Here is a 23,147-nt window from a genome sequence, read left to right as displayed (position 1 = left end):
TGCGGTAGCATATGAAATCTGGTTTTCGTTCGGACGTGTAGGATTGAGAGGCGCCTGAGTTCACGAGTGAGTTGGTTGCTTGCGGATGTCACTTGCTTTTTCCATGCAAGCTGATCCCTGAAACGTGGGGGACAGCTGTGCGAGTGAGGGGTTCTCTGGCTCTCATCCCACTCGACTGCCGGTCACAGCGACTCATCGACAACGCGCTTGGGAGAAATCTATTGCCTTTGTACTTTGCAAGCTAGAGGCTATTCCCAAGTATTCAGTTCCGGTCCCTCTGATTTCGTCTCTATGAACATAGATGCTAGGCTCTTATCTCAGCCGAGATAATCACCTTGTTGGTATGGGATCCACCAACATATTGACAGCGACTAGGATGATCCTAGACCGGGTCATCACAGCGGGAGCTTGCTTGGCAGTGGGGGAAAGGGGACATACGACTTATCTCGTCGGAAAAAGCAATATGCCAGCAGTACGCTGCGCTCCGTTGCTGCTTCTTGACACTGGAAACTTGATTGTGATCAGGTATGCATAAAACGGGCAGCAAAGGGGAAGATTGATGCAATCACATGTTCCTGCCTGACTTGATTTTGGAGCTTTGATACGGGCGCCGCGGGAAGGCATATGAGAGCTTCTTGCAAGCCACAAGCAACACACAAAGTAAGGTGAGGTAAGGTAGGTAAGTAGCTTCCCGATTGTCCCTGCCCCGCCAACAGTCAATCCGTGATGCGGGTGGACATGAGAAGGAAAGTATCAATAGAGCTTGCGTGATAAACCATAAGGGTCTTGCCTGGGTACTTAATCTCCCTTTACCTGCTGGTGATCTCGCCCTTTCTTCCCCTCTTCCTCATCTCTTCACAACAACCTTCCGATACCACGCATACAGAACCTTCTCAATCAACCATTTTCGTGTCAAGACCGACAAGCAAACAGTCAAGATGAGCGGTCAGGGTTACGAGTACAAGAGCTCCGGCACCAACAGCGAGGTACTTAAAGATCCCTCTTCCCGGAACCGGCAGAAGCTTCAAGCCATGACTGACGTATCGACTGGCAAACGCAGGGCAACCACTACTGCGCGCGTGATTACGGCAGCAGTGCTTCCAACTCCAACTCCTACCACTACTCTAACACGTGAGTTAAACTTGTTCCTCCTCCTCCTTGTCCGGATGACGATTACTTGTCCGAGGGGGGCTACTCTCCCGTACTTCCTATCCTCGAAATAGTATCTCCCGTAGTCAGCCCGTATTAGTCGACATATCAAGGAAAGGAAGGCTGACCAGCTCATCTCAAGTGACGGGTCCTACTACTACTCCAACCCCAACGGCAGCACCTACTACAACGATGGCAACGGCGGTTCCACCTACACCTCTTCTAGCGGCGAGAGAAGCTCATCCGGCTATGGCGGTGGAAGCTCCAGTAGCTCTGGCAAGAAGTGAACTACTGGCATCTGCGTGGCCTATGATGGTATCAAGGGAGTAGATGATATCCAGCAAACGCCCAGAGTTGTAGAAAACAAGGAGGGGTTTCGGTTCAGTAGCAACGGTGACAGGAAACCTTACGAATTGACATGCTGACATGAACTTTACTTCATCCGCCTGTCCAGTCGTTTGAGAAGTGATATGCAGGAGGTTGAGGGAGACATGGTCTTAGGGCCTGCTTTATCGGGGTGTTCAGCAGGATGCCTCTTTGCCTTCCTAACCAGTGTTAAAGACAACGCCGCAACGGCTATAGAATATTGAGATGGGAGCAAGGTGAGCGGTAGCACCCACACATGTGCGGGTGATGCACATTGGATGAGGATAATGGTTCTGTGATCCTGCCGCATAGACTTAGTATGCCCATGCGTTCTGGCGTGAGCAAGACATATCAAAGCGGTCTACTCAGAACTGATCGTTTTCCGTGACTGACGTATTCGTCACTGATTATATGCTTAACGACGACGGGTTCGGTCCTGTAGAAATTAAGGGTCCCCACTGGATTAAGTAAGATATATAAAGGCGGTCTATTTGGATAGGAGCCCTACCCCAATCCCTAGACATTAAGATAACGCCTTGACAGCTATAAAATGCGGATCCGTAAGCGTAACCTGCGGCAGGCTCAGCAGTAATACTGAACCCGTGTGCGCATGACGCACATAGGGTGAGGCCAGTGGTTCTCCTACCTCAAATAATCAGGATGTTCATTGCTTTTAAACCAAGCAATTGAGACACCAAGGAAGCGGTTCATTAGGATGGGACCCCAAGATACTAATTATTTTCCTTAACGGACGTATTCGTACCTGACGATGAGCTTGATAATGATGGGTTCTTATAAAAGCCAAGATGCCCAGGGCATACTTCGAACTCAAGCAAGACGGACCATATCGCTGGATGCCAAGGTACTGATCGTTTGTTATGACTGACGGATTTGTCACTGACAATGTGCGTGATGATGACGGGTCCCGTGTTAGAATCGAGAATGTCCAGGGATTGCTTTTGAACTCAAGCAAGGCGGCCCGAGTCCCTGGATGCCTAGATACCCATTGTTTCTTGTGGATAAACGTGTCCATCACTGGCGATGTGCATGATCATACCCCGGTTTCTTTGAAGTCGAGGATGCACAGGGGATGCTTTTTAACTTCAAGCAAGACAAATCGCATCTCTGGATGCCAAGGTGCTGACCGATTCCTGAGACTGACGTATCTATCACGAACTATTTGATGATAACCCGGTTCTTAGGAAATCACAGATGCCCATATCTCTTGAACTAAAGACAATGTGAGTGATAATAAGAGATTCTAGTAATGATCGAATATTGCATACGGCGTATGTGAGATATGGGCAGTGATGACATAAAGGGAGAGGGCAAGATGTGGGCATTCTTAGAGTCTTTGTTATTAACGCTATCGCTCCAGCGATGGCGCCCGAGTCTAAGGCTACGGAGCGGATAGAAAGTCAAAGTTAGCTTGGAGTTGAATGTCCGCTTTATAACCTTGGATAAAAGAGATGCATGTTACAAGGCTGCTAGGTGTAAAGGAAAATTCCTATCGTGCGTGTTGTTTGCAGATTCTGTAGGCTTAGGACTAAAGGGAAGCTCCAACTTTGCTTTAAACGAACCTTTAGTTCATGGCTTGGAGAAAGAAGACCTTTGTTGCAAGGTTGTTACATGCGAAAGACCGACTCTATGATGTCTGTCACTGATCTCCGCAGGTTGTTGATTATAAGGCTGATTGTCATCCCCAAGTAGCAATATAGCATGTCACGACACCGTGACCATAATCTCACTGGGTCAAGTCACTGGCCTTTAGATTCTTCATGGGTTTCATTATTGTTACATATTACGTCGAAGATGAGCTCCAAATAAACTCATACCTGAATCTTGCGTCGTCTATATCGTGACACTTATTCTTATGTCTTCAGTCATCATCTACTCCCCCTGAGGTAGCCTCACCGAACAACAGAGCTTTCTTTCGACAGCAAACGAAATGGCATGCCTCTGAAAGTCCACGGTCCCTCTCAGTACCTTTCCCTCTCCTGTCTCCTCATCTCCTCTCGGAAAGCATTACCGCTCTGGGGCTCATGATGCGGGAACGTAGCCGAAACCGGGCTTCCGGCAAGACTTCCCAGGGCATCGCTATCCCTCCGAGCATGGCCGAGACCACCACCGCCACTGTTGATGTTGAGTCCACCAGTATGCTGCCTCTGCTGCTGATCAGGCAGCGGCTCGTCGCGGTACACATACCCATCGGGGCTAATCTCCCTCTGCCTCAACTGAATCCCGCGATCTTTACGTCCGCCATGGAACACGCTCTGCCTCACCTTGGCCCCCAATCTCTGCGCCCTCGACTTACCAACCCCGTACCCGTGCCTCGACCGGCTCATGATATTCCCCAGCCCGATCTTGCGCGTCCTCCGGTTCCAGATACATCCGCCAATGACACAGATAATAATGAACCCAAACACGGTGGGGAGGGCAATGTACAGCTCCGCGCCCTTGGGCATCTTCGCGGCCTCGGGGTGCCACTCCGGCCGCTTGGCGACGAGGACCTGCGGGCCCGTGATGGCGTCCTGCGCGGTGCCGTCGATGGTGTAGGACATGAGGAGCTCGATTGTGGCGTTGTCTTGGCCTGAGGGGATGAGGCTGGAGGAGACGGTCCAGGCGTAGTAGCCGTAGGAGGCCGGGTTCGTGGTGTCTGTGTCGGCGTTGAGGACGATGTCGCCTACTGTTGTGCCGTTTACGGATTTGCCTTGGATCTTGACGTTGACGTTGGTTTTGTTGCCTTTGATGAGGACGGAGGGGTCCCAGGTTACTAGAAGATGAAACAGTCAGTCATCCAGATCCAGCATACTACGTTCATTACCTGTACAGGGAGAGGTGAATCTGAGATGGGAGGTCTTACCATAGTAGGTCCCATCGGTATACAGCGTGCTCCCCTTATTCGGATCGCAAAAGGGTGAAAAGTCCCCCTTGGTGTTACTGCACGGCGCAAAGGCCCCCGCGCCGCTCTTGCTGTCGGCCGTGGCGACGGGCGGGGTGCCCGTGCTGGTGGTGACCTTGACGAGGTGCCAGTCGGTCAGGGTGAAGACGCTGCCCGTCAGGGCGTTGGGAGCGGCGGAGGCGTAGGTGGCCGTGCCGGAGATTGTGGTCGGGACGGGGGTGACGGTCGTGGGGACGCCCTTGTTGTTGACGCTGATCCAGGCGGCGGTGGGAGCGATGACGTCGGCGCGGGCGACGAGGGTTGGTTCGGGGGCGGCGATAGGGACGGGAATGGGCGCCGGGATGGCGGCGACGGGGTTGGCGAGGAAGAGGGAGGTGAGTGCGGCGAAGGCTGCCGGGGCGAGGTTGGAGGTGTGCATGTTGAGATTTTGGGAGAGGGCGGAATTGGATTAAGGGTCGGCGATAGCTTCACGAGCTTTGGGGAGACGAGCGAGTGGTTCGATTCCGGTGGGTTCAAGCAATCGAGCGCGTGGAGTTTTGTCAGAACTCAGAAACGAAGGTGATATCTCCTCGTCGAGGAAGAGACACAGAGACCCAATTGACGATCTCAAAGTCTCGTCCAAATGAATGGAATCAACAGCTCCACGAGTGAGAGAGATAGAGAGTGCGGTGTTGAGTTGACAATCGAGAAGGAGGACGAGACGGGACGACAGGACGGGGAATGATCCAATGTTTACACAGGAACCACAAATGGGACGAACGGGGCGGGATTTTAGCATAAAAAAAGTTGGTTGATCCCCCAGGTCGCGCGGAGGCCAGACGTGAATCCTTCGAGCTTCTCAGTGGATGGTTGACCGTCGACAGGGGGAATGAACCCCACTGCCCGAGATTGGCTTCTCCAAAATACAAAGTTCAGGGGGGGAAAGCAGGCGATGAAAACAGGCTTTGATTCGCGCTGCTTGGGGCCTGGGCTTACGGAGTAGGCCTGCCGGTTTGCCGCGATGCAGGAACCAACTTATCGAGTGGTTAGAAACATTCTTAGCGGTGGCCTTGGCTGTGATTGGACAATTCGGTTGACTTGCGGTGACGACCGTCTTATACGACATCACGACTCACTAGCCAGATCAACTACCATGAAGCAGCTCTCACAACTTTAGGAATCGCTCATGCTCTTGAGACATCAATGTTCGTTATTAAAACGGAAAGAAACGCTTCGGATCAGCGCTATAGTATGGACGCTTTTCCCCATTAACAGTCCCCATTACCAGTCTCTCTTCAGTCCGTTTCCATTATTCATTCCTCGTCGCTCGTAATTCGTAGTATCGTGCCGCCAAGTCGATGAGCTCGCGATGTGTGCCAATTTTTAATGATCAATGAGGCCTCATCATCGGACCATGAAACGTCCTCTGCCGCCTCACAGGCACCCTCGCAGCAGGACCCGGCGATGGAACAGCCATAGCCCCATCACCCTCCGTCTCCTTTTCCGCCAAACCCATCCCCTCCACCCGCTTTCCCCGTCCCTCACAGGCCCCAACCCCTCATCAGGTCTCCCATCGGTAATCACAACTGGCACCCGATTCTGATGCGGCCTCCCGACCTCCAACGGCTCCCGGAACGCCTGTACCGGCCCGGGTCTCCTCTTAAGTCCCATCTTGATCCTCTGCGCGTCAATCTTTTGCTCGTCCGTTCTTCTGTCCAACGTCCCGTCCGCGGCCGCTTGCGAGTCCAGGGCGTCTTTGAGTTTGTGGCCTGGGCATGCCGCGTTGGGACACCTGCCCGGGTGGATCTCGGTCTTGACTTCGCCGTCGAGGAAAGGGCAGTTTTGGGGTTTCGGGGTCGAGGCGAGAGGGGTGGTGAAGGTCCATTTGATTTGGCGGTAGGACCAGAGCCAGGCTGTGCAGCGGTGGTAGTGCATGTGTCTGTGGAGGCCGCAGCTTTCGCAGAGGGCGATGGTTTCGGTACACATTTTCCCTCGGTTTCGGACTTTGGGGTTTTGTGAAGGCGGGAGATAGTATGGGTGACCTGCGAGTTGGTCCTTTGGTGATGTAGATTGACGGTACGACGAGGAAAGAACTAGGAAATTGGGCGATTTGCGGTCTCGAGGTTGTGGCAGAGAAGGAAGCAACCTCCGGTCGAAGCCTTCAAATGGTAAGAATCAGAATCGTCGAGGTGTTGTGGCCAGAAGATAGTAGGTGCTTGTCAAGAGTTTGTCGAGGCAGACGGTACCTTCTCTGAGGTAAGGAGGGGCAGCATACAACGGAGGAAGGAACGCCCCTGACGTTGAAAATGGAGAGCAAGGGAAGGTGTCGACGTCTTCCATCATCTTCGTCCCTTGCTTCCTTGAAATCGCAGGAATCACATCAGAGGCGGATCACCACAACTGGCCGGGCTGTCACCTGATCCGGCAAGCCGTCCAGTCTCTGGACATTTCCATCCGGAAGGAGGAAGAAGAGGGCATCACCACCCATCTATCCTTGTAGTAAGAAGTTCAAATTTTTTTAAAATTGTTAACAAAACAAAGCCAAGCCAACTCCGCATAGAGGCCGCCCAAGTAAGGACAAATACCCGTTTCACCCTGTAAGTAAAGATGCTTTTACACTTTTGTTTATACCTCCTCTGTCACTCTTTCCCCCCTCTTCCCTGTATCTTTACTTAGTCCCTGTCTTTCTTGGACTTCTTCGCCTTCTTGTGCTTCTTCTCCCCGAGAGCCTCATCGTAAATCTCGGCTGCCGTCGGGCCGGCCTTGCGCTTCGACTTGGCCGACTTCACGCTGACCACGCCGGTCTTGCCGTCCTTGACAGCCTGCTCTGCTTCAGCCCAGGCGGGGGCATCGCCATCAACCTCGTACCTGGGGTTGGAGTCAGTATATTGTTCTTGAAGATATGAATTGAAGAAAAGGGGTCTTACTGGTCAAGCGGCAGGGAGTCGATGAGCTCGCGCTGCTTCCTGCGAAGCTTAGCCAGAGCCTCATCGCCTCCCTCTTCAAGCTCGTCCTCGAGAGACGTCTCGAGGGGAACGAACTTCTTGTCGACGACCTCATCATCATGTACCCCAGAAGCATTCTCCCGGCTGACACCAATGGTGTTATTGCTAGGCAGCTCAGCCTCAACGGCGGCGTTGACCAGGGATCCAAAGTGCGTTGTGATCTTGCGGAGAATCTTGATGAACATGGCCAGCAGCTGCGACGACGGCAGGGACAGTTCAGTGGAGATGACGTCCATGTCCTTCCTCTGCAGACCGATGGCGAGCAGGATGGCCTGCTGGACACCAGTCAACTTGATATCGCCCTTGAGCTTGCCGGTGAAGTACAGGCCAGCGAGCGTGGGAACGAGATCGAGGATGACGTGGTAGTCCAGCATATTGTTGGCGTACGACTCAAGACGCTTCAAGTCGAATGGCGTCAGGAACCTGTCAAGCTCCACCTTTGTTAGGGCCGTGGGCTCAGTGCCGTCGAGCTTGGCGCCAATGCTGGCGGACTCGTCGATGCTGAGCGCAACGACCGACTGGAACTCCCTGAACTGATAAGACAGCAGCGACTGGAAACGACGCTGGAAGTCTCGTGAGAAGGCACCGAGCCATGATCGGTCGGCGCCGGTGTTCTCCAGAGGCCGGATCATGACGCACGTGTGCTCGCCCGTCAAGTCGTTGGCCGTCTGTCGCAGGTAGACGGGCGCAAAGGAGGCGCGCTTCCAGAACTTGTGGAGCGGCTGCGTCAAGCCGTAACTGACACCGACGTAATCCAGGGCGGCGGGCCTGATCTCAGAGAATCTCGCAAACAGTGGCGGCAGCTTCTTGATATCTCTGATGTGGACGTCGTCAGCCAGCAAAGAGGTATTTGATAGCTCCGCATCCGTAACTCTCGGCAGGGTCTCCTCCATGGCGAGATCGGCATCCTCGGACAGGTTGGTGAACTTTTGCTCGTAAAAGTCGGTCAGGAGCTGTAGGGCCTTGGTGCCGTATCCCATGGACACGTACTCCGGGTTCGTCGCTATCCTTACGACGCGGGCGCCGGAGAGGGAGGCGAACTCGTCGTCCTGGTACTGCTGGCTCACGAGCCAGGGGATCAAGTCACCGGAAGGGCGCTGGCCTCTGCTCAACTGGTTGATGACACTTTGTCTGCTAATCTTTCCTTCCAGTGCGACCTGGATCACACACAGGGGCTCGGGCAGCTTGCCGTCTGATGTAGGGGCGATGAGGACGTAGAGCTCGTGAGCGGGGGCGTCACTCATCAGCTGGAGATCATCGGGAGAGTTCTTGTAGTGACTGGCAACATAAAGGGCGACCATCTGCTGCAGGAACTTCTCGGGGATGGGGTGGAAGGAGAAGAGGGTATCTCTGTTGACCTTGAGCAGCTCGCACTGCGAAGGGTCGGGGCACCCCTGAGCGCTGGCCTTGGCCTTAGGGAGGGTGGCATCCAGGCAGAGAAGCTTGTTCAGCCACTTCTCGACCGAGTCTCCTTGGGCATATCTGATGGGCTCAGACAGGGTGATTTCGCGGAGGGATCGGCTGGACTGGCTCGAGCCCTGGTCCTTGGAGGCTCTGCCCGTTGTCCTGTCGGCAACCTCTGTGTCCTCACCAGTCTTGGCTCCAGGTCTTGACTGCTCCCTCAGCTGCTTAATCAGCTTCAGCGACAGCGAACGACCGGTACCCTCGTAACCGTTGATGGTGGAAGCCATGAAGACCAGGTAAGGACCCATGAGCTTCCGCACCAAAGGCAGGGGAATGGCGGCGGCCTCATCGATGACGACCAGCTCCGCCTGTCCGAGAACGTGGGCATCCTGGGGCCTGATGTACTGAATCGTCTGGCGATGGGCCCGGTGGATGTTGACTCTAACAATGGCCTTATTGAAGTCGGGGTTCGTGGACTGGATGATGGAGTAGTCTGCGTGATCGGCGTATCCGAGCGCATCGAAACCCTTGAAGACGAACTCGAACAGCGTCTTCAAGTTCTCCGGGGACGGCGAGGTGATGAAGATGTTGCTGTACCCGTGCGCGACCGCAGCCGCGACGGCGACACCCATAGCCGCCGACTTTCCGCGACCTCTGGCGGCCGTCAACGTCACGGTGCTCCGCAGCGTCTTCTCGGCAATGGCGTCGACAAACGTCAGCAGCGCCTTGGCCTGGTCGGTCGTCTTGGCGAGGGTAACCAGGGAGCCGACTGGTTGGGTATCTTGCAACGACTCCTTCATGTCCTCGAGCTCCTGTTCGGCCTCGGTCTTGTTGAGGTCCTTGTCGGTGGGCGGGAGCTTCACGACGCCCTTGCCGCCCGAGATGGGCAGGACGTTCATCTCGTCGTCGATGACGAGGCACGAGTCGCAGCCGCCCAGCGAGAGGATGAAGCGCTCGTTGAAGCGGGCGACGACGTCGTCGTGCGCCTCGGTGCGGTAGCGCGAGTGGATGTCCATGGACATTGTGTAGAGCTGCTTGAGCGAGGACATGCCCTTGAGCAGGAGGACCACCAGGCCGCCGCCCTCGACCGTCTCGATCGTCCTCGCGAGGATGTTTGGCGTCATGGCCTCAAAGTCTTGGAGGATGCACATGCCGAACGTCTGTCCGAGGACCTTTTCCGTCTCCTTGTAGTAGACATAGCGGATGTTGTGGAGGGACACGAAGAGCTCGAAGGGGTCGGACTCGTTGGCTTCGCGGGTGCCGCGCTTGATTTCCTTCTTGATCTTGTTCTCGCGCTTCTTTCGGTGACTGGTTTTCAAGGAAGAGGTCGAATATTAGCTTCTCGATGTTTGCTGTGTAAGTGAGTTCTGCTCGAGATGCCAAACGTACCTTGTGAAGCCCAAGAGCTTGGTCTTGTACGCCCACAATACAGACTTGTTCTGCTTGATGTTTCTAGCCATCAAGTAGTGGAGGTTGACAATGACATCCTTGGAGTGGTCACCGACCACCACGAAGAAGCTGCGCTTCTTCTCTTGGTACCCATTGCTAATGAGACTCGGGATCCGCTGGTCTCTGTATTGAAGAAAAGTCAGCAATTGAAGTACATTCAAGTATAAATATCACAAGAAGAACTCACACTGCCTTGCGCGACATCTTGAACAGAGCTCGCAGGGGAGGAGGGACGAGGGGGAGTGAAGGCGGAAATTGGCAGAAGGCGGGCTTGCTGAGAAGTCGGGGTCGGCGCAAACCAGCTCTTAGACGTCGAGGAAATTCCCAAAAATTTGGCGGAGAGAACATTTTCTGCCGGGCGGTGGGCTTTCAAGGTGGATACGTCTTGGTGGGGGTGCCGCAACTTTTTCGTTATGACCACCCCTCGTGGCGGAACGCCACACCCCCCTCTGACGATCTTTAAAAATTAACGGGGTGGCAATCACTCAGGAATCACTTTGGTGTATTGTACGGATAGAATAGGTATGATAAGACGATTTTTCAAGGAGAATCTCAAGGCCTTGAAATATTTCCATTCGATGGAACTAGTAATACACTTCTTTTTTGTTGTACATGATATCTCTGTGTCTCTGTCTTTTCCTTCTTCTTAGTTCTAGCGTCCCTGGTTCTTGCGTCTCTCTGGCTCTCAGTATCGCGGCACGGTCATGAGTGATGGCTCTAGATGCAAGCAGTTGGATGATTGCTATCTGATGCAAAGCTGTCCCCTCTCTTCTCTATATGAAGCCTGAGAAAATGTGTGCATAACGCGAAAAGGAGATGAAGTACCATCAGCGATGCCCCGGCCGAGAACACCAATTGTGAGGAGAAAAAACACCCACGTCTTTCCCAGATATGCTCGAGTGGGAGAAGCCGAGTCCAAATGAGAAAAAGCACAAGGATATGAGAAAATGAGAGACCGACGGGGCTTTGCTTGTTTTATATACAAACCAAACAACCGACCCCCGAAATCTGAGCTTAGATTCTGTCCAGCTTGCGGCGCAGGTTGCGCGTGCGCTTCATCAACTTCTTGTACTTCTTCTTCTTCATCTTGAGCTTGCGTTGGCGCTTGACGCTGAGGGCGTGCATGGTATCGTGACCTTGCGCCTCGTCAAACTTCAACTGGCGCAGGGCCATGCGCTCGAGGAACGAGCGGGGCGCGTCGCCGCCGTCCTGCATGATCTTGGGGCTGTGGGCGAGCACCTGGACCTGGCCGTCGGCGTCGGTCGTCTCCTCGATGGTGAACATGGCCTTGTAGACGCGGTGGTGGGGGGTCTCGTCGAGGAGGTCCTCGACGGCGGACTCGGCGGCGGCGGCGTGGGAGGTTGCGGCGTCGGCGGTCTCGCCCATGGCCTCGGGGGCCGGGGGAGGGCGGAAGGGGACGAACTGACCGGCCATGCTGTTGAGCTGGACGTAGACGCTCGACTCGGTGCCGTCGGGGTTCTTGAAGTCGATCTTTTGGACAGGCTCGCCTGACGCATCCGTCTCCTGGTGGCCGATGGTCATCTTGGCCATGGCGCCCTCGAGGTCGTCGGTCGTCCGCGATAGTGTTGAGATGACGTCGGTGACCTTGTTCGCCCTGCTCCGGGGCTTGAAGATGGCGGCGAAGGCTTCTTCCGTCACTGACTTGGGCATGCTGTGGGTCACAGATATCGGCCGGTGCAAAGAGAAAAAGGTTGACAGGCCGAGAGCTGCGCATGGTTCAGTTAGCCTTTCTTCCACAAGACTCGACTTCCGATGGCTGCATACCTTCTTGGGAAAGATGTTGTGTGCTGGGCACGCTGGGCAGCTTCTGCGCAGCCTCCCTATCGGCGCTGTCCTTGCTCTTTCGTTTCCGCTTCTCGCCGTTGGCCTTGCCGCTGCTGCTGGAGCTCGATGATGTCGAGGCATGGACGGACTGGCCCTGGGCAGGAATGTCCTTGGATCCGTTGTTATTCGGGTTCGAGGGGCTCGAAGAGGACCATCGTCTCTGGTGGCCGCCGACGGGTCTCTGCTGAAGGGTGATGGTGGCCGTAGCCGCTCTCGGAGCGGAGGTGGTGAGGGAGGCGACGAGGGGGGACTGCGGCGCCGAAGCGACCACGCGCCGCACCGATGAGGGCAACATTGTCGCCGGGTGCAGACCTTGGGGGGTTTGATCTGGACGGGTTCGAGGAGGAGGAGGGGTGGTTTTGGAGGTGATTGAGGCTGACGCAGATGTTGCCGACAGAGTCGGTTGATGGATGGCAAACCCGGATTTGGCCGCAGGACGGGAAAAGCTCACGGGTTCCACAGACACCTTGTTACTTAGGCATCCGATTGTGCACAGACCACTGACACTCCTTCCCCAGAGCTTTCGATTCGAGATGGAAGACGGAAGCTTGAGATGAAACAACCTTTCAGTACGTACAGGAAGTGTCAGTTGCCTTATTGTTATTCTTTTTTGAGAAATGACGTTGCTTGAGGGTCTCAGCGCGATATAACGCCGGTAGCGCCTCTTAATTATCATCGAGATGGAATTGTCTGATTCAGTCCGCCCCGTCACGGGAACACGCAGCTAAGCGCCCACCACACATGACCGCGGCCAGAGTCCGGTCAGACTCGCCCAATTCACCGCCCGGGCTGTTACACACCGCTCGACTGGTCCAAAACAAGACCACCCAAGACTTCTTTTCCTTGAAACTCGCGCATGCATTCGGTTGTCTTTGGTAAGAAGATCCATAACGGCCTTATCTCACTACCTACCCCTCGAGGGAATATCCCACTTCCCCCGCTTCCTGGCCCAGCTCAACCAGCATTCTCCGCATGTTCTCAGCCCTCGCCCTCTCCTTCTCATCCAACACGCCCAGATCGACCTTATCAACCCAGCCCTTGAGTCCGTGTTGCAATACATTGCGGGCTCGGAGGGTGCTCCCGTTGACATGTCCCGCACTCCCATGCAGTGTCATGCGTTCCTTATTTGCGACGTATGCGCCGCGGTGCAGGATATTGTTGTTGTAAAAGACAATGTCGCCCGCTTTGAGCTCCACGTATAACTGCTCAGGAATCTCCTTCTCATAAGGATCCGCGTTGCGCTCGATGTCTGTCCTGGCCCTAGTATGCGAGCCCGGGACGACGATGAGACTGTTATCATCGTAGAGAGCCAGGTTCCACTGCGCAGAATAAGCCGGCTTGTTGAGCCGGTCCAGTTCCTCTTCGGCAGTAGCAGTCGCGGGAATATCATCTCGATGCCACCGGAGCTCAAAATCCTCATCAGGCCGTATGAGCAAATTGAAAAGCTCCATAACCAGATCGTCGTCGGTGCACTGCAGCAGCTGTTTCGTCGGCTCAATCACAGCATCCGAAAAGTACGTCTTGATGAATGCGGCGTTATTGGGCATGTCGGGGTGCATCATCCCCTGGACGCCCCAGATGCCGTCCGGGGGTGATTCCGGGGTGGCGACCGGCCACGGCGGGAACTGCTTGGGCAGCGTCCGCACGTTCGGCCATTTTCCGGCGCGGGCGAGCGCTGTGGCATTTTGGGTCGCGCTCCGGAGGTCTTTGAGTTGGGTTTCGGTGAGGATCGAAGGGATGACGACGAAGCCGTCTCGGTTGAGGCGATCAAGCAAGCTGGAGGCGGTCATCTCTGCGTCAGTGTCTTTGATCGAGTGCCTTCGAGCTGGAGGAAAATGTTTCGGATTCCGTGTCTCAAGAAGATTTTGATCGGTTTTGTTACTTTACGGCAACACTTTCAGGTGCTTTTCGGCACCAGATTGACTTGCAACGTTGCAGCGGCCGACTCCGTCGCCGAAGGATCCCGGTTGAGGGTGGGGAGAATGAGGGGACGGCAGTAGCTCAGTTATCTATTGCTGCGAGTGGTGCGATGAGAGATAGCAGGCGCGGAACTATGAGCTAAGTGTTTCCACCTGGTTGTCATGCAATGAGCACCAGTCAGATATCTCATTGCCGGTATGGATACTTGAAATGATGAATGAGTGTAAAGTACGGCGTAGGAAACTTGAGGCTCCTCGCCTTCCCCACATCCATCTCTTATTGGCAGGGTTGAGCTTGGGACCGCCTTTCAACCACGTCGATATCTCTGTTACTGTTCAACATCAATACATCTCACTTTGTTTCCAATGTGACTGGTCTACGGTGTACCTTGGTCAATCTGAACTAGCAGGGACATCCGCTTCTCAATGGGCAACAATGGCAGGCCTATCAGCACATTGCTTTGAGGCAACTCTTTACGCTTAGATAGAATCAGAATGGTGCAGTATGTTCCCATTGGCCCTGCACATGACCGTCTTTTGATCACTTCAATCCCGTCTATCCTGCTTCTAATGCTCGAAATCTGAAGCCACAAATCGCTATACGACGCTGGAATCACAGCGAGTTCTCAGTTCCCCCGAATCATCCTTGAGACTGCTTCCCTCAATTGGTGACAACCACCTCAAGCCGACCTTCCTACCAAGTTCCCAACAGTCTATTGGCTGTTTAAGAAACTGAGGTACGAGTTCCAGCCGATGCTGATGACGTTGACAAAGAGCACACGGTGGTGAAGCGGGACAAACTTGAAGTTCACCACCTGAACGAACGGCCAGAGCATGTAGTTGGACGTAAGCGCCGTCTTGTAGTTCTTATCGAGCTTCTCCTTGATTGAGCCTCCCTCGAGCGTGGCCATGGAGGAAAGGAAGACGCTGATCATGACAGGGGCGAAAACACCCTGGTCAGCCGCGACGCGAGCGAGCATCTCAGCGTTCTTGTTCTTCAGGACAATGTTGTTCTGCAGGAACTTGAACCAGGTTGTGGCAACGGGGCCAAAGATGACTAGAGGTATTTGGTTAGTGAAATTAGATTCATTGGCCAAAGTTCAGATCGACAATGGAGGCGTCGTCGCGTGTGAGTTCTCCTGAGTGCAGAGGTGAGGTGGAGCTTACCACCGCCGTAGAGAGCCATGCGGCCTGTGCGGGCCCATTCGTGCTTCTCGAGGCCGCGCTTATCGACGAGCTGCTGGGCAGTGATGTCACCGGTCGCGAAGAGGATGGCGGTGGTGATGCTCTGGGTGAGCAGCGGGCGAGCCGCGAGTCTTGCCTGATACCTGGAGATGAAGCATTTAGCGATGCAAAGCTTGGCGATATCAAGAAATTTTGTTGGCGAAGCTCACCAGCCGAGCATTGTGAATATCTTCTGTCAGAGGGATGGAGAGAAGCTGAGGCAGAGTAGTCTGTGGGCTTGGATCTGCGATTTGGATCCGAGGGCAAGAAAAAATGAGCGGAATTGGATGACGGATGACCGGTACAGGTCGGTGGGTATCCAGAAAGGAGGGAAGAGACGTGAGTGAGCGGATGGTGTTGTGAGTTTGTTGTATGAGACAATGTGAGAGGCGAGAAGTCGATTCCAGGATCTGAGGGCGTAGCTCAGGGAAGGTACCTAAGGTGAGGTACCCAGCAAGGAAGGTGCGATCGTCAGGCCGACAAGCTGCACGTGACGATAAAGTCTCCAAATTTGGCCTTATTAGGCTGGTGCGATGCAAGAAATAGTCAAGAAATCTAGAAAATGGCTGGAAAAAGCAACAATCACAGCTACGATGGAAAGTTAACAGAGCTCAACCTGGTCTTGGCCAACAAAATTGAGAAACACTGTCCTCAAATGGTTCGGAAGCTTGGGATTTAGGGGCTCCCGGTAAAGAGACTTTTCCTCCTAGTTGCATGCGGTGCACGGGCAGTCCAAACATAGCACTCCGACTACAGCGGACAAGCTGCTTGATGCAATTATCGGGGCGATGTTCACTCGACGGTTACTCGCTCAGACCCTTTGATTTCTGCCCTGAACTAAGGCACACCACTACCTCTTAGCTTGTGCACTATTTCGCATCGATGCAATTGGAGACACTTCGGTGATGGCCTGGCCGTGATGGGGGAAAACGCACAGTATGAGAAGCCTCAGTCTATTGAACAGTGATGACTTCAGGAGGGGCCAGCTACGTGTCTGTCGACTGAGTTGTTGGTTCGAGTAACAACTCAGAGTGGCGGCCGAACTCTGCGATACTCGGACCAAATCAACGGAGTGGGCCGCTCGTTTTCCCACGCTTCCCACCTATCCCACTTCTCATAATCATAGTAAACTGGATCCCAAGAGTCATCGACCCAGGCACCAGGCACCTTACTTGCCTCGTCCTGGATCATGTCCCAGAACTCCCCAGCGTAATCTTCGTACTCATATGTCCACCATAACCTCCAGTGGCTTGGACATGAACCATAGGTGATACCTATGAGACAGAATCGAGTTGTACCAAAAGTCCCAACTTTCCAAGGAGCCCATCGTTGCCAGATAGTCGTGAGACCTTGCTCGTACATGTGCCTTTCTTCACGCCCGTAATGCAGAAGGTCCACATCGCTGGAGGAGAGTATCGTGACCCACTCAGAAAGTGTTGCTACCATTGATTTGCACACTTGCTCCGCTGTGCTTAGAGTCCTGGAGTTTGCATCAATCACTGATTCAATAACCGCAACCAAGGCTGAGCTCTTGAAATTTTTGATGGACCAGTGTGAAGTCATGTCAATGTGATTTAGACTTATATGGTCCAACCTGATGCTGTCATGGAGTAATCTGTTCCACAGCTGTCTTGATGCGGCCCACTGGTCAGGGTTTGGGTGGCAACTCTTTCTGGTAAAGTTGCCAGCCATCCCCATGGCGAATGAGTGAAAAAGAGCGGATCCCTCGATATTTCTGGAATATGCGAGCATTCCGTTATGTACGTCAAGGTATCGAGCTTCCGGAAATATCCAATAAATTTCCCGTGCCTCCCAGCTGCATTTCGTTGCAACAAGTCTGAGATGGAACAGCCGTGTAAGAAAGGAAACTGATGTCTTGATGGGGTTATTGCGTTTCAAAAGCAGTTGGAGGAAAGATAAGCTGATACCAAAATCAAGAAGAACTGGAACTTGCTCCAAATCTTCGAGGTAGTCATCGAGGAAGTTATCTAGAAACAACCTTTGTAGCGTAGGTTCTAAATCATGATATCCAGATGGCTGGTTCAACCAACTAAGCTCGTAAAGTAAGAAGGGAATTCTATACATTGTCAAGAATGTTAACAAGGTATTCTCGATGTCATAGCCTAAGGATTCAAGAAAGTAAGCTATTACCTTTCCTCTGTAATGTTATCCCACGGGTCTTGCAAAAAACATGCAAGTCCTCTATCCAGAAAAGTCTTGATTATCCTGAGAGATTTCTTTTGGACGGCGACCTGCGATAGACACACCTATATCAGTTACCATTTCCTGATAATATTTCGCTGGAGGAAGCACTCGTACATGTAGCAAGCTTTTCCCCAACCCATCTTTCACGAAGGGAGTCATCTTGTTTTCGGATAGCACTTGGAGAGTTCCAGAGGGGTCGTCATTTTTGATGCACTCATACAATTCGTAGTCGAAGTATCTAACTACTTCGTAAGCTCTCAGGTTGAGCTGCCAGCCCTGATAGCTTTTCTGAGCCATGACTGAGTACACAGACCCAGTGAGCCAGCTTGGTGCCTGGATAGAAAATTGAAAGTTGTCGTTGTCTCCAAAACCAAATCGAAAGGTAGGCAAGATCGAAGCTGGGGTAGAAATGTAGAAGAGAGCGGGTGTGGTTGATCCCAGTACTCTCTTTGTCTTCTTTTCCACTGTCGGCGCGTCGGAAGCAGCTGGTCTTTCAGACCGCTCTTCGATGCTCATTGAGGTTCTAAATGTCGACATCGCCCTAAAACATGTCTGGTTACAAAACGAACCTGAAATAGGAGTATGGAAGACAGTAACTCACATAATCCACTGCATCTGTGCGATGGAAAAGAGACCGAGAGCCGCATCAAGCTTCCTGTCCAATGCTTTCAATTCATCTTTCCGAAATACCACCTTGGTTGACAACAGCTTGCTTCTGAAACCGTCTTTTCGGGCAGTCGACTTGGCTTGTAGATCGTCCACCATATCTTGAACCTCATCAAGTGCACGACGGACCTTTTCAATGTGTTGCTGCAGGCGGTGGTTCGTTTTCCAGAAGGCCTGCGGTAGCGGGCTGTTTTGGATGTGGTCTTCGGCATCGAGCAGGAAGTCCTCTAGATCTTCGATACGTTCTGCTTTTTGAAGAAGCATTGTTGGTACTTCCTTGACTTCATTCCACAGTTTCATGAGCTTGAACGTGGCGCTCCCGACTTTGGCGGTTACGTCGACCACGGCAATGACGCTGGCAGCTAGGCCAAGAGCTTCCGCCATAGTGATAAGCTGAGTGTTGAGTTCCGCTTATATCGATCAAGAGTTGTAGGTCGCCGAGTAGTTGAGCGCCGAGAAAAAAAACCGTAGGTGAGCAGGAAACGAGACAAGAGTGAATGCTTTGGGTCTCTGTTTAGCACAGTAAGATTCGGAGAAAAAAGAGGAGAAAGGTCGAACGAGAGGGGGAGGGCAGAGTCCGTAGCCTTATGAACCTCAGTGTCATGAGGCGGTGCTGGGCTCATTGGTCCAGCGTGGTGCGCCATGCATGTGGTTGCGTCTGAATTTTCCATCATTTGATTCGATCGCTCCGCCCCTCAACACCATCTTATCCTGTCCAGAGCTGACTGGCGTTTGCATTGGGCAAACACGAGGCAACTCACGACCGTGGCTGAGCCTCGCGGCTTTTCAAAATGAGACTTGTGATAAGCCAACAGTAGTCTATTTTCTCTCCTCTACAAGCTTGCCTCTCTCTACTTTAGGCCGAGCTTGTCTTTGAGTCCTTTGACTCTATAATTATACTTCATACTTCAACTCATAGAGCGCATAATAAATAAAGACTGTAATGAAAGGACCGGGTTTAATGATAGTATATGCTTGAAATGTGTGGGGATTCAGATCGCCTACTCCCAGCGTCGTACTTAGCACTGCATGTGTTCTCAAGAGACAGTCTACATGCGGAACTAATGCCTCAATAAAGTATCTCCATCTGCTCTATACTAGTACACTTGCATATTAATGATTACTATAGTGGGTTAAATTCCCTTGCGTGGTCAGAGGATCGGTACTGCGCTGTGGGAAGGTCGATGTCTTTGGCAGCGTAACTTTTGCATGTCGTGAGACCATGACATGTAAACCTGAGTAAAAGCCCTACGAAAGAAAGATCGATTGACAAAGGCCGCTTCCAGAAACAAAGATGTCTGCTTTTATACAGGCGGTCTGATCTTGCGATACTCAGACCAAATCAACGGGCGATTTTCTTCAAGTACCCACGATGGCAACAGCTTCTCGTCGTCAAAGATTCTATCATCCACCCAGCTACCTGGAATTTGGATGGTAGAATCCTCGAGCATTCTCCAAAAATCACCCGCGTAACATTCATATTCAACCGCCCACCATATCTTCCAATGTTCCGGCAAGGAACCGTAAGTGATGCCGACATATTCAGCTCGATAATATCGTTCACGTTTCTGATGACGCTTACGTGGCTTAGAGAGATTCTGAACCATCCGAAACGTCCATCCAGGAAGCACACAACGCCTTCGCACGCTATAGGTCATTTGCGACTGACGGCCATGATTTATAAGATCCACCTTGTTGCGGTATAGTGTCGTCGCCCAGATAAGTAAAGCCGATTGTATGATTTTGTCTGCTTGATCTGCCGAGCAAGGCTGCATGTTGGTAAGCATATACCACATGAACATGTGCATCGGACTGTTTCTCCTCTGGTCTTTGGTAGCTTTTATGAGACTCTCAGGATCCAGTGCAATGATTTGGTCGGCTAGTCGCGCATATTCAGTGACGGATTCCGACTGGGCGGGATCGCCACGGGGTGCTCGAGCAGACGAAGCCCCGATTCCCACTGCTGCCAAGGTTAATACAACTGGGTCTTGTCTTCCGAGTCGCCAGGACATTAGGAGCTCTCTAGTGAGGCGTCCGAGTTCCGGAAGCACGGAAGATGTTTGTTCCAAGGTCCAGATAGAGCCACGGATTCCAGAATATGCAAATGAAACTCTGGCGCCAAAAGAAAACCATTTTGGATCTGACACTGGAGACTTGGAATGAAGCAGTCTGCTGAAATTTTCAAAGTTTGCAAGGCCTGCTATGAAGGCCATAACGTCAACTGATATACCAGTGTCTCCATTCAGCGCGTGTGAGGCGAAAAGGAGAGCCAAGTCGGATGGAGAATCTGAGCGGGCAGTTGGAGGATGAGACCATTGATTGGCAGCGTTGAAAATGAGATGACTTGAATATGAGTTTCTGTAATGAATTAGCATTGAAGTGCCAATAAAATCATGGACTTTTAGGATGATGAACCTCAGCTCCTCGAAGTCACCGCTGTAGGAACCAGCGTACAGCCCAAAGGTGAGAAGCCATTTCGCAATGTTGACCCATCGGTTTTGGGCGCAAAGCTTACATCGGATCAGTGCCAATTGCTCTTATCTCGTTGAGCTGGTAGTTGGGTTCACGTACGGATAACAAGCTTTCCCCGCCCTCGTTTTGAACAAATGGTGTTAGCGATTTTGATCGCAAATGTTGCATGAGAGCCTGTGGATCGTCGGACTTCACGGCATCTTCAAAGCTGAAGAAGCTCTCGATCACCACATAAGTTCTAAGATTGATTTGCCACCCAAGTATGCTCTTGTGGCACATGGCGGAATAAACCTTGCTGCCGAGCCAACTGGGTGATCTGAGTGAAATCTGGAAGACGTCGTCTCCAAACCCAAGACGAAACCTTCCAATAGCGGTTGTGCCTTGAGCCATATCAAGGTTGTCCTTGCCAGCTATGTTGGCAACAGCTGGTTTGTGTTGGTTAAAGAATTCTGCCACCTCGACTTTTTGAGATGATTTCTCCGTGACTTCCGAAGGACTCAAACAATTCGGGAGCCGTTCCAATATGATGGCCGTGGAAAGCATAGTCAATTTTCTGCTCACCTCAGATCAGCCAAGCTCTAGGAAGAATTCAGTACCTAAATATTCAGTATTCACTCACGTGCAATAGATTCCTTGAGCCACCTTGAAAAGTTCCAAAGCTCGATCGAGCTTTCGTTCCATGTCTTCTATTGTATCCTTCTGTAAGACAAACCTTGCAGCAGTCAATTTGCGTCGGTGCTTCCGCGGATCAGACATCTGAAGACTGAGGTCATCGATGGTGTTCTGTATGTCTGCCAACGCGGCGCAGGCTCGCCGGAGCGACTTCTGCATAATCTCATCGTCGATGACCGACTTGGATACCGGACTGCTCGCAGTCTGAGTTTCGGCATCTTTGAGATAGTCGTCTAGATCTTGAAGTTCTTCGGCCTTTTCGAGAAGAACGGATGGGACGTTCTTGACTTCGCACCAGAGCGATTTGATTTTGAGAGTCAGACCTATGGCCTTGCCTGTGACTTCGGCAACGGCGATAACGCTTGTCGCGAGACCGATTGCTTCGGCCATCTTGTGTTGGTATAAACTGAATATGAGTGACGGAGGCGCCTTGGGCGCAAGAGTAAGTAGGGCTCTGTCTGCTGGTTGCTTCACGAGGTCGAATAGCAAACGTCCGTCACTTATGTTGGAAACTTTGCAGGTTTAGGCCGCTTTCTAGGAGTTTCTCGGAAAGAGGGGAAAGAACGGATCTCTGCGGCAAATGTTGTTGCGACAGGCTGCTACCGTCGTCTGTTGGTTCAGAACGTCGTATGCAGGCGGCTGCACCTAGCCACACGCCTTGGCCGGGTTTCTGGCCTTCCACTGGATATCATTGGACTGAACGACTTCGTTTCCACCTGAATAATACAGTGATTGGTTATCTGAGAACCTTCGTGCTGATCGTTTTGGATCACGCTGCCAAAGTGTCAGTCTCATGTGGCATCCCCTGAAGAGGCGCGGTCCATATCATGCATGGTGCTCTAGACGCAGTATGAGGCTTCGCCAGTTGCTCGTGCGGCTGACCATAAATGAAAAAGCAAATTGAAATCAAATTGTGATGCACGATATCCTATGGTATCTCCTGAACGATGAAATGCCCCAACGCCATTACCAGAGAATCATGATACAGCAAGCCAGAAACGCCTATTCCCAGAATCATACACGGCAGACTGCCATGGCGTGGCATGCTGTTGATGTGTATAACCCAACACGCTACCGAAAGAATTATGCTCAGAGCAGATCAGCTAGGATACCCTAGAAGATAGACATCGACGAGGATGGCCATCCAGAGCCGTTTCGTGCTGCCCCCGCTGCAACTCCAACACACCGCAAGCATCGCCGCTGCTCGCCGAGGTTTGTAACGGAGCAATGCGAGCACACGTGCCTGCCGCACGCACCGCAAGAATGATCAGCACCGTAGCTGTAGCCATCGTCGATATCCATCCCGTCCGCAGCGTCATGCGAGGCACCGAGACCAGCGCCACAATCGTCGCAGCTCATCGGCGACAGCGTGCCCTGGTCCACGGACGGGGCCGGGGCGGAGAATCTGGGCTCGGCTGATTTTATATTCCAGAAGCTGTGAAGGGACTTTTGGGTGTTGCGGGCGGCAGGAACGGGCGAGGGTTCGGAATGATTCGTCTCGTGGTCTGCGTCGGTCGGGTACTGGTTGTGTTGCTGCGCGGAGTAAAGCATGTTCAGAGTACGTTCTGAAGTATGCTGTTAGCTATGTTGTCCTTATTGATTAACGCCATGGACCAGACCTACGATGGATTTGCTCCTCCGAGGGCCTGTTGTCGCGGAAGCGCTTCATTGTGCGACTCGAGAGGTGCGATGGCGTCGCATATGCGCGAGGATATATGGGGCTTGGAGAGATCGGTGACTCAAAGGACTCGATGCTGGATTCGGAGCGAGCAGGCGAGGAGAAGAGGTTGACGAGTTCGGAGGCGGAGCGCTTGCGCTTGAGAGCCATCTTTGTCTGAAGATCTGGGTAGAATTCTTGGAAATATAAGGTGGTAATTTCGGTGCCGCCTG

At 52.6% G+C, this 23,147-nt stretch overlaps 9 protein-coding genes across 9 annotated transcripts; 1 reads left to right on the top strand and 8 right to left on the bottom strand.

Moving 5' to 3' along the window:
• Nucleotides 1-938: 938 nt before the first annotated feature.
• On the top strand, nt 939-1,436 carry N0V96_000314 (uncharacterized protein; the record flags this gene model as incomplete). The annotated part of the gene is made up of 2 exons (XM_065755900.1): nt 939-986; nt 1,236-1,436. The coding sequence occupies 2 exons, from the start codon at nt 939-941 to the stop codon at nt 1,434-1,436; spliced, it is 249 nt and encodes an 82-aa protein (XP_065615140.1).
• A 2,058-nt stretch (nt 1,437-3,494) lies between these two features.
• Nucleotides 3,495-4,835, bottom strand: N0V96_000313 (uncharacterized protein; the record flags this gene model as incomplete). The annotated part of the gene is made up of 2 exons (XM_053195450.2): nt 3,495-4,288; nt 4,379-4,835. 2 exons carry the CDS (start codon nt 4,833-4,835, stop codon nt 3,495-3,497), a joined length of 1,251 nt encoding a protein of 416 aa, XP_053047103.1.
• A 2,233-nt stretch (nt 4,836-7,068) lies between these two features.
• On the bottom strand, nt 7,069-10,458 carry NAT10 (N-acetyltransferase 10; the record flags this gene model as incomplete). The annotated part of the gene is made up of 4 exons (XM_053195448.2): nt 7,069-7,264; nt 7,324-10,113; nt 10,195-10,377; nt 10,442-10,458. 4 exons carry the CDS (start codon nt 10,456-10,458, stop codon nt 7,069-7,071), a joined length of 3,186 nt encoding a protein of 1,061 aa, XP_053047101.2.
• Nucleotides 10,459-11,268: 810 nt separating this feature from the next.
• On the bottom strand, nt 11,269-12,394 carry N0V96_000311 (mitochondrial 37S ribosomal protein mS38; the record flags this gene model as incomplete). The annotated part of the gene is made up of 2 exons (XM_053195447.2): nt 11,269-11,981; nt 12,040-12,394. 2 exons carry the CDS (start codon nt 12,392-12,394, stop codon nt 11,269-11,271), a joined length of 1,068 nt encoding a protein of 355 aa, XP_053047100.2.
• A 613-nt stretch (nt 12,395-13,007) lies between these two features.
• N0V96_000310 (uncharacterized protein) lies at nt 13,008-13,889 on the bottom strand (the record flags this gene model as incomplete). Its single annotated transcript, XM_053195446.2, has 1 exon — nt 13,008-13,889. The coding sequence occupies one exon, from the start codon at nt 13,887-13,889 to the stop codon at nt 13,008-13,010; it is 882 nt and encodes a 293-aa protein (XP_053047099.2).
• Nucleotides 13,890-14,731: 842 nt separating this feature from the next.
• Nucleotides 14,732-15,423, bottom strand: SYM1 (Protein required for ethanol metabolism; the record flags this gene model as incomplete). The annotated part of the gene is made up of 3 exons (XM_053195445.2): nt 14,732-15,075; nt 15,186-15,346; nt 15,413-15,423. The coding sequence occupies 3 exons, from the start codon at nt 15,421-15,423 to the stop codon at nt 14,732-14,734; spliced, it is 516 nt and encodes a 171-aa protein (XP_053047098.2).
• A 2,621-nt stretch (nt 15,424-18,044) lies between these two features.
• N0V96_000308 (uncharacterized protein) lies at nt 18,045-18,497 on the bottom strand (the record flags this gene model as incomplete). Its single annotated transcript, XM_053195444.2, has 1 exon — nt 18,045-18,497. The coding sequence occupies one exon, from the start codon at nt 18,495-18,497 to the stop codon at nt 18,045-18,047; it is 453 nt and encodes a 150-aa protein (XP_053047097.2).
• A 2,703-nt stretch (nt 18,498-21,200) lies between these two features.
• Nucleotides 21,201-22,224, bottom strand: N0V96_000307 (uncharacterized protein; the record flags this gene model as incomplete). Its single annotated transcript, XM_053195443.2, has 2 exons — nt 21,201-21,663; nt 22,220-22,224. The coding sequence occupies 2 exons, from the start codon at nt 22,222-22,224 to the stop codon at nt 21,201-21,203; spliced, it is 468 nt and encodes a 155-aa protein (XP_053047096.2).
• A 146-nt stretch (nt 22,225-22,370) lies between these two features.
• On the bottom strand, nt 22,371-23,085 carry N0V96_000306 (uncharacterized protein; the record flags this gene model as incomplete). Its single annotated transcript, XM_065755899.1, has 2 exons — nt 22,371-22,822; nt 22,881-23,085. 2 exons carry the CDS (start codon nt 23,083-23,085, stop codon nt 22,371-22,373), a joined length of 657 nt encoding a protein of 218 aa, XP_065615139.1.
• Between the last annotated feature and the right edge of the window lie 62 nt (nt 23,086-23,147).

The sequence above is a fragment of the Colletotrichum fioriniae genome (genome assembly GCF_027942845.1).
Source record: "Colletotrichum fioriniae strain IMI 355084 chromosome Unknown scaffold_1, whole genome shotgun sequence".
In the NCBI taxonomy this organism is placed as follows: domain Eukaryota; kingdom Fungi; phylum Ascomycota; class Sordariomycetes; order Glomerellales; family Glomerellaceae; genus Colletotrichum; species Colletotrichum fioriniae.
This window is presented reverse-complemented; position numbering and strand designations above follow the sequence as displayed.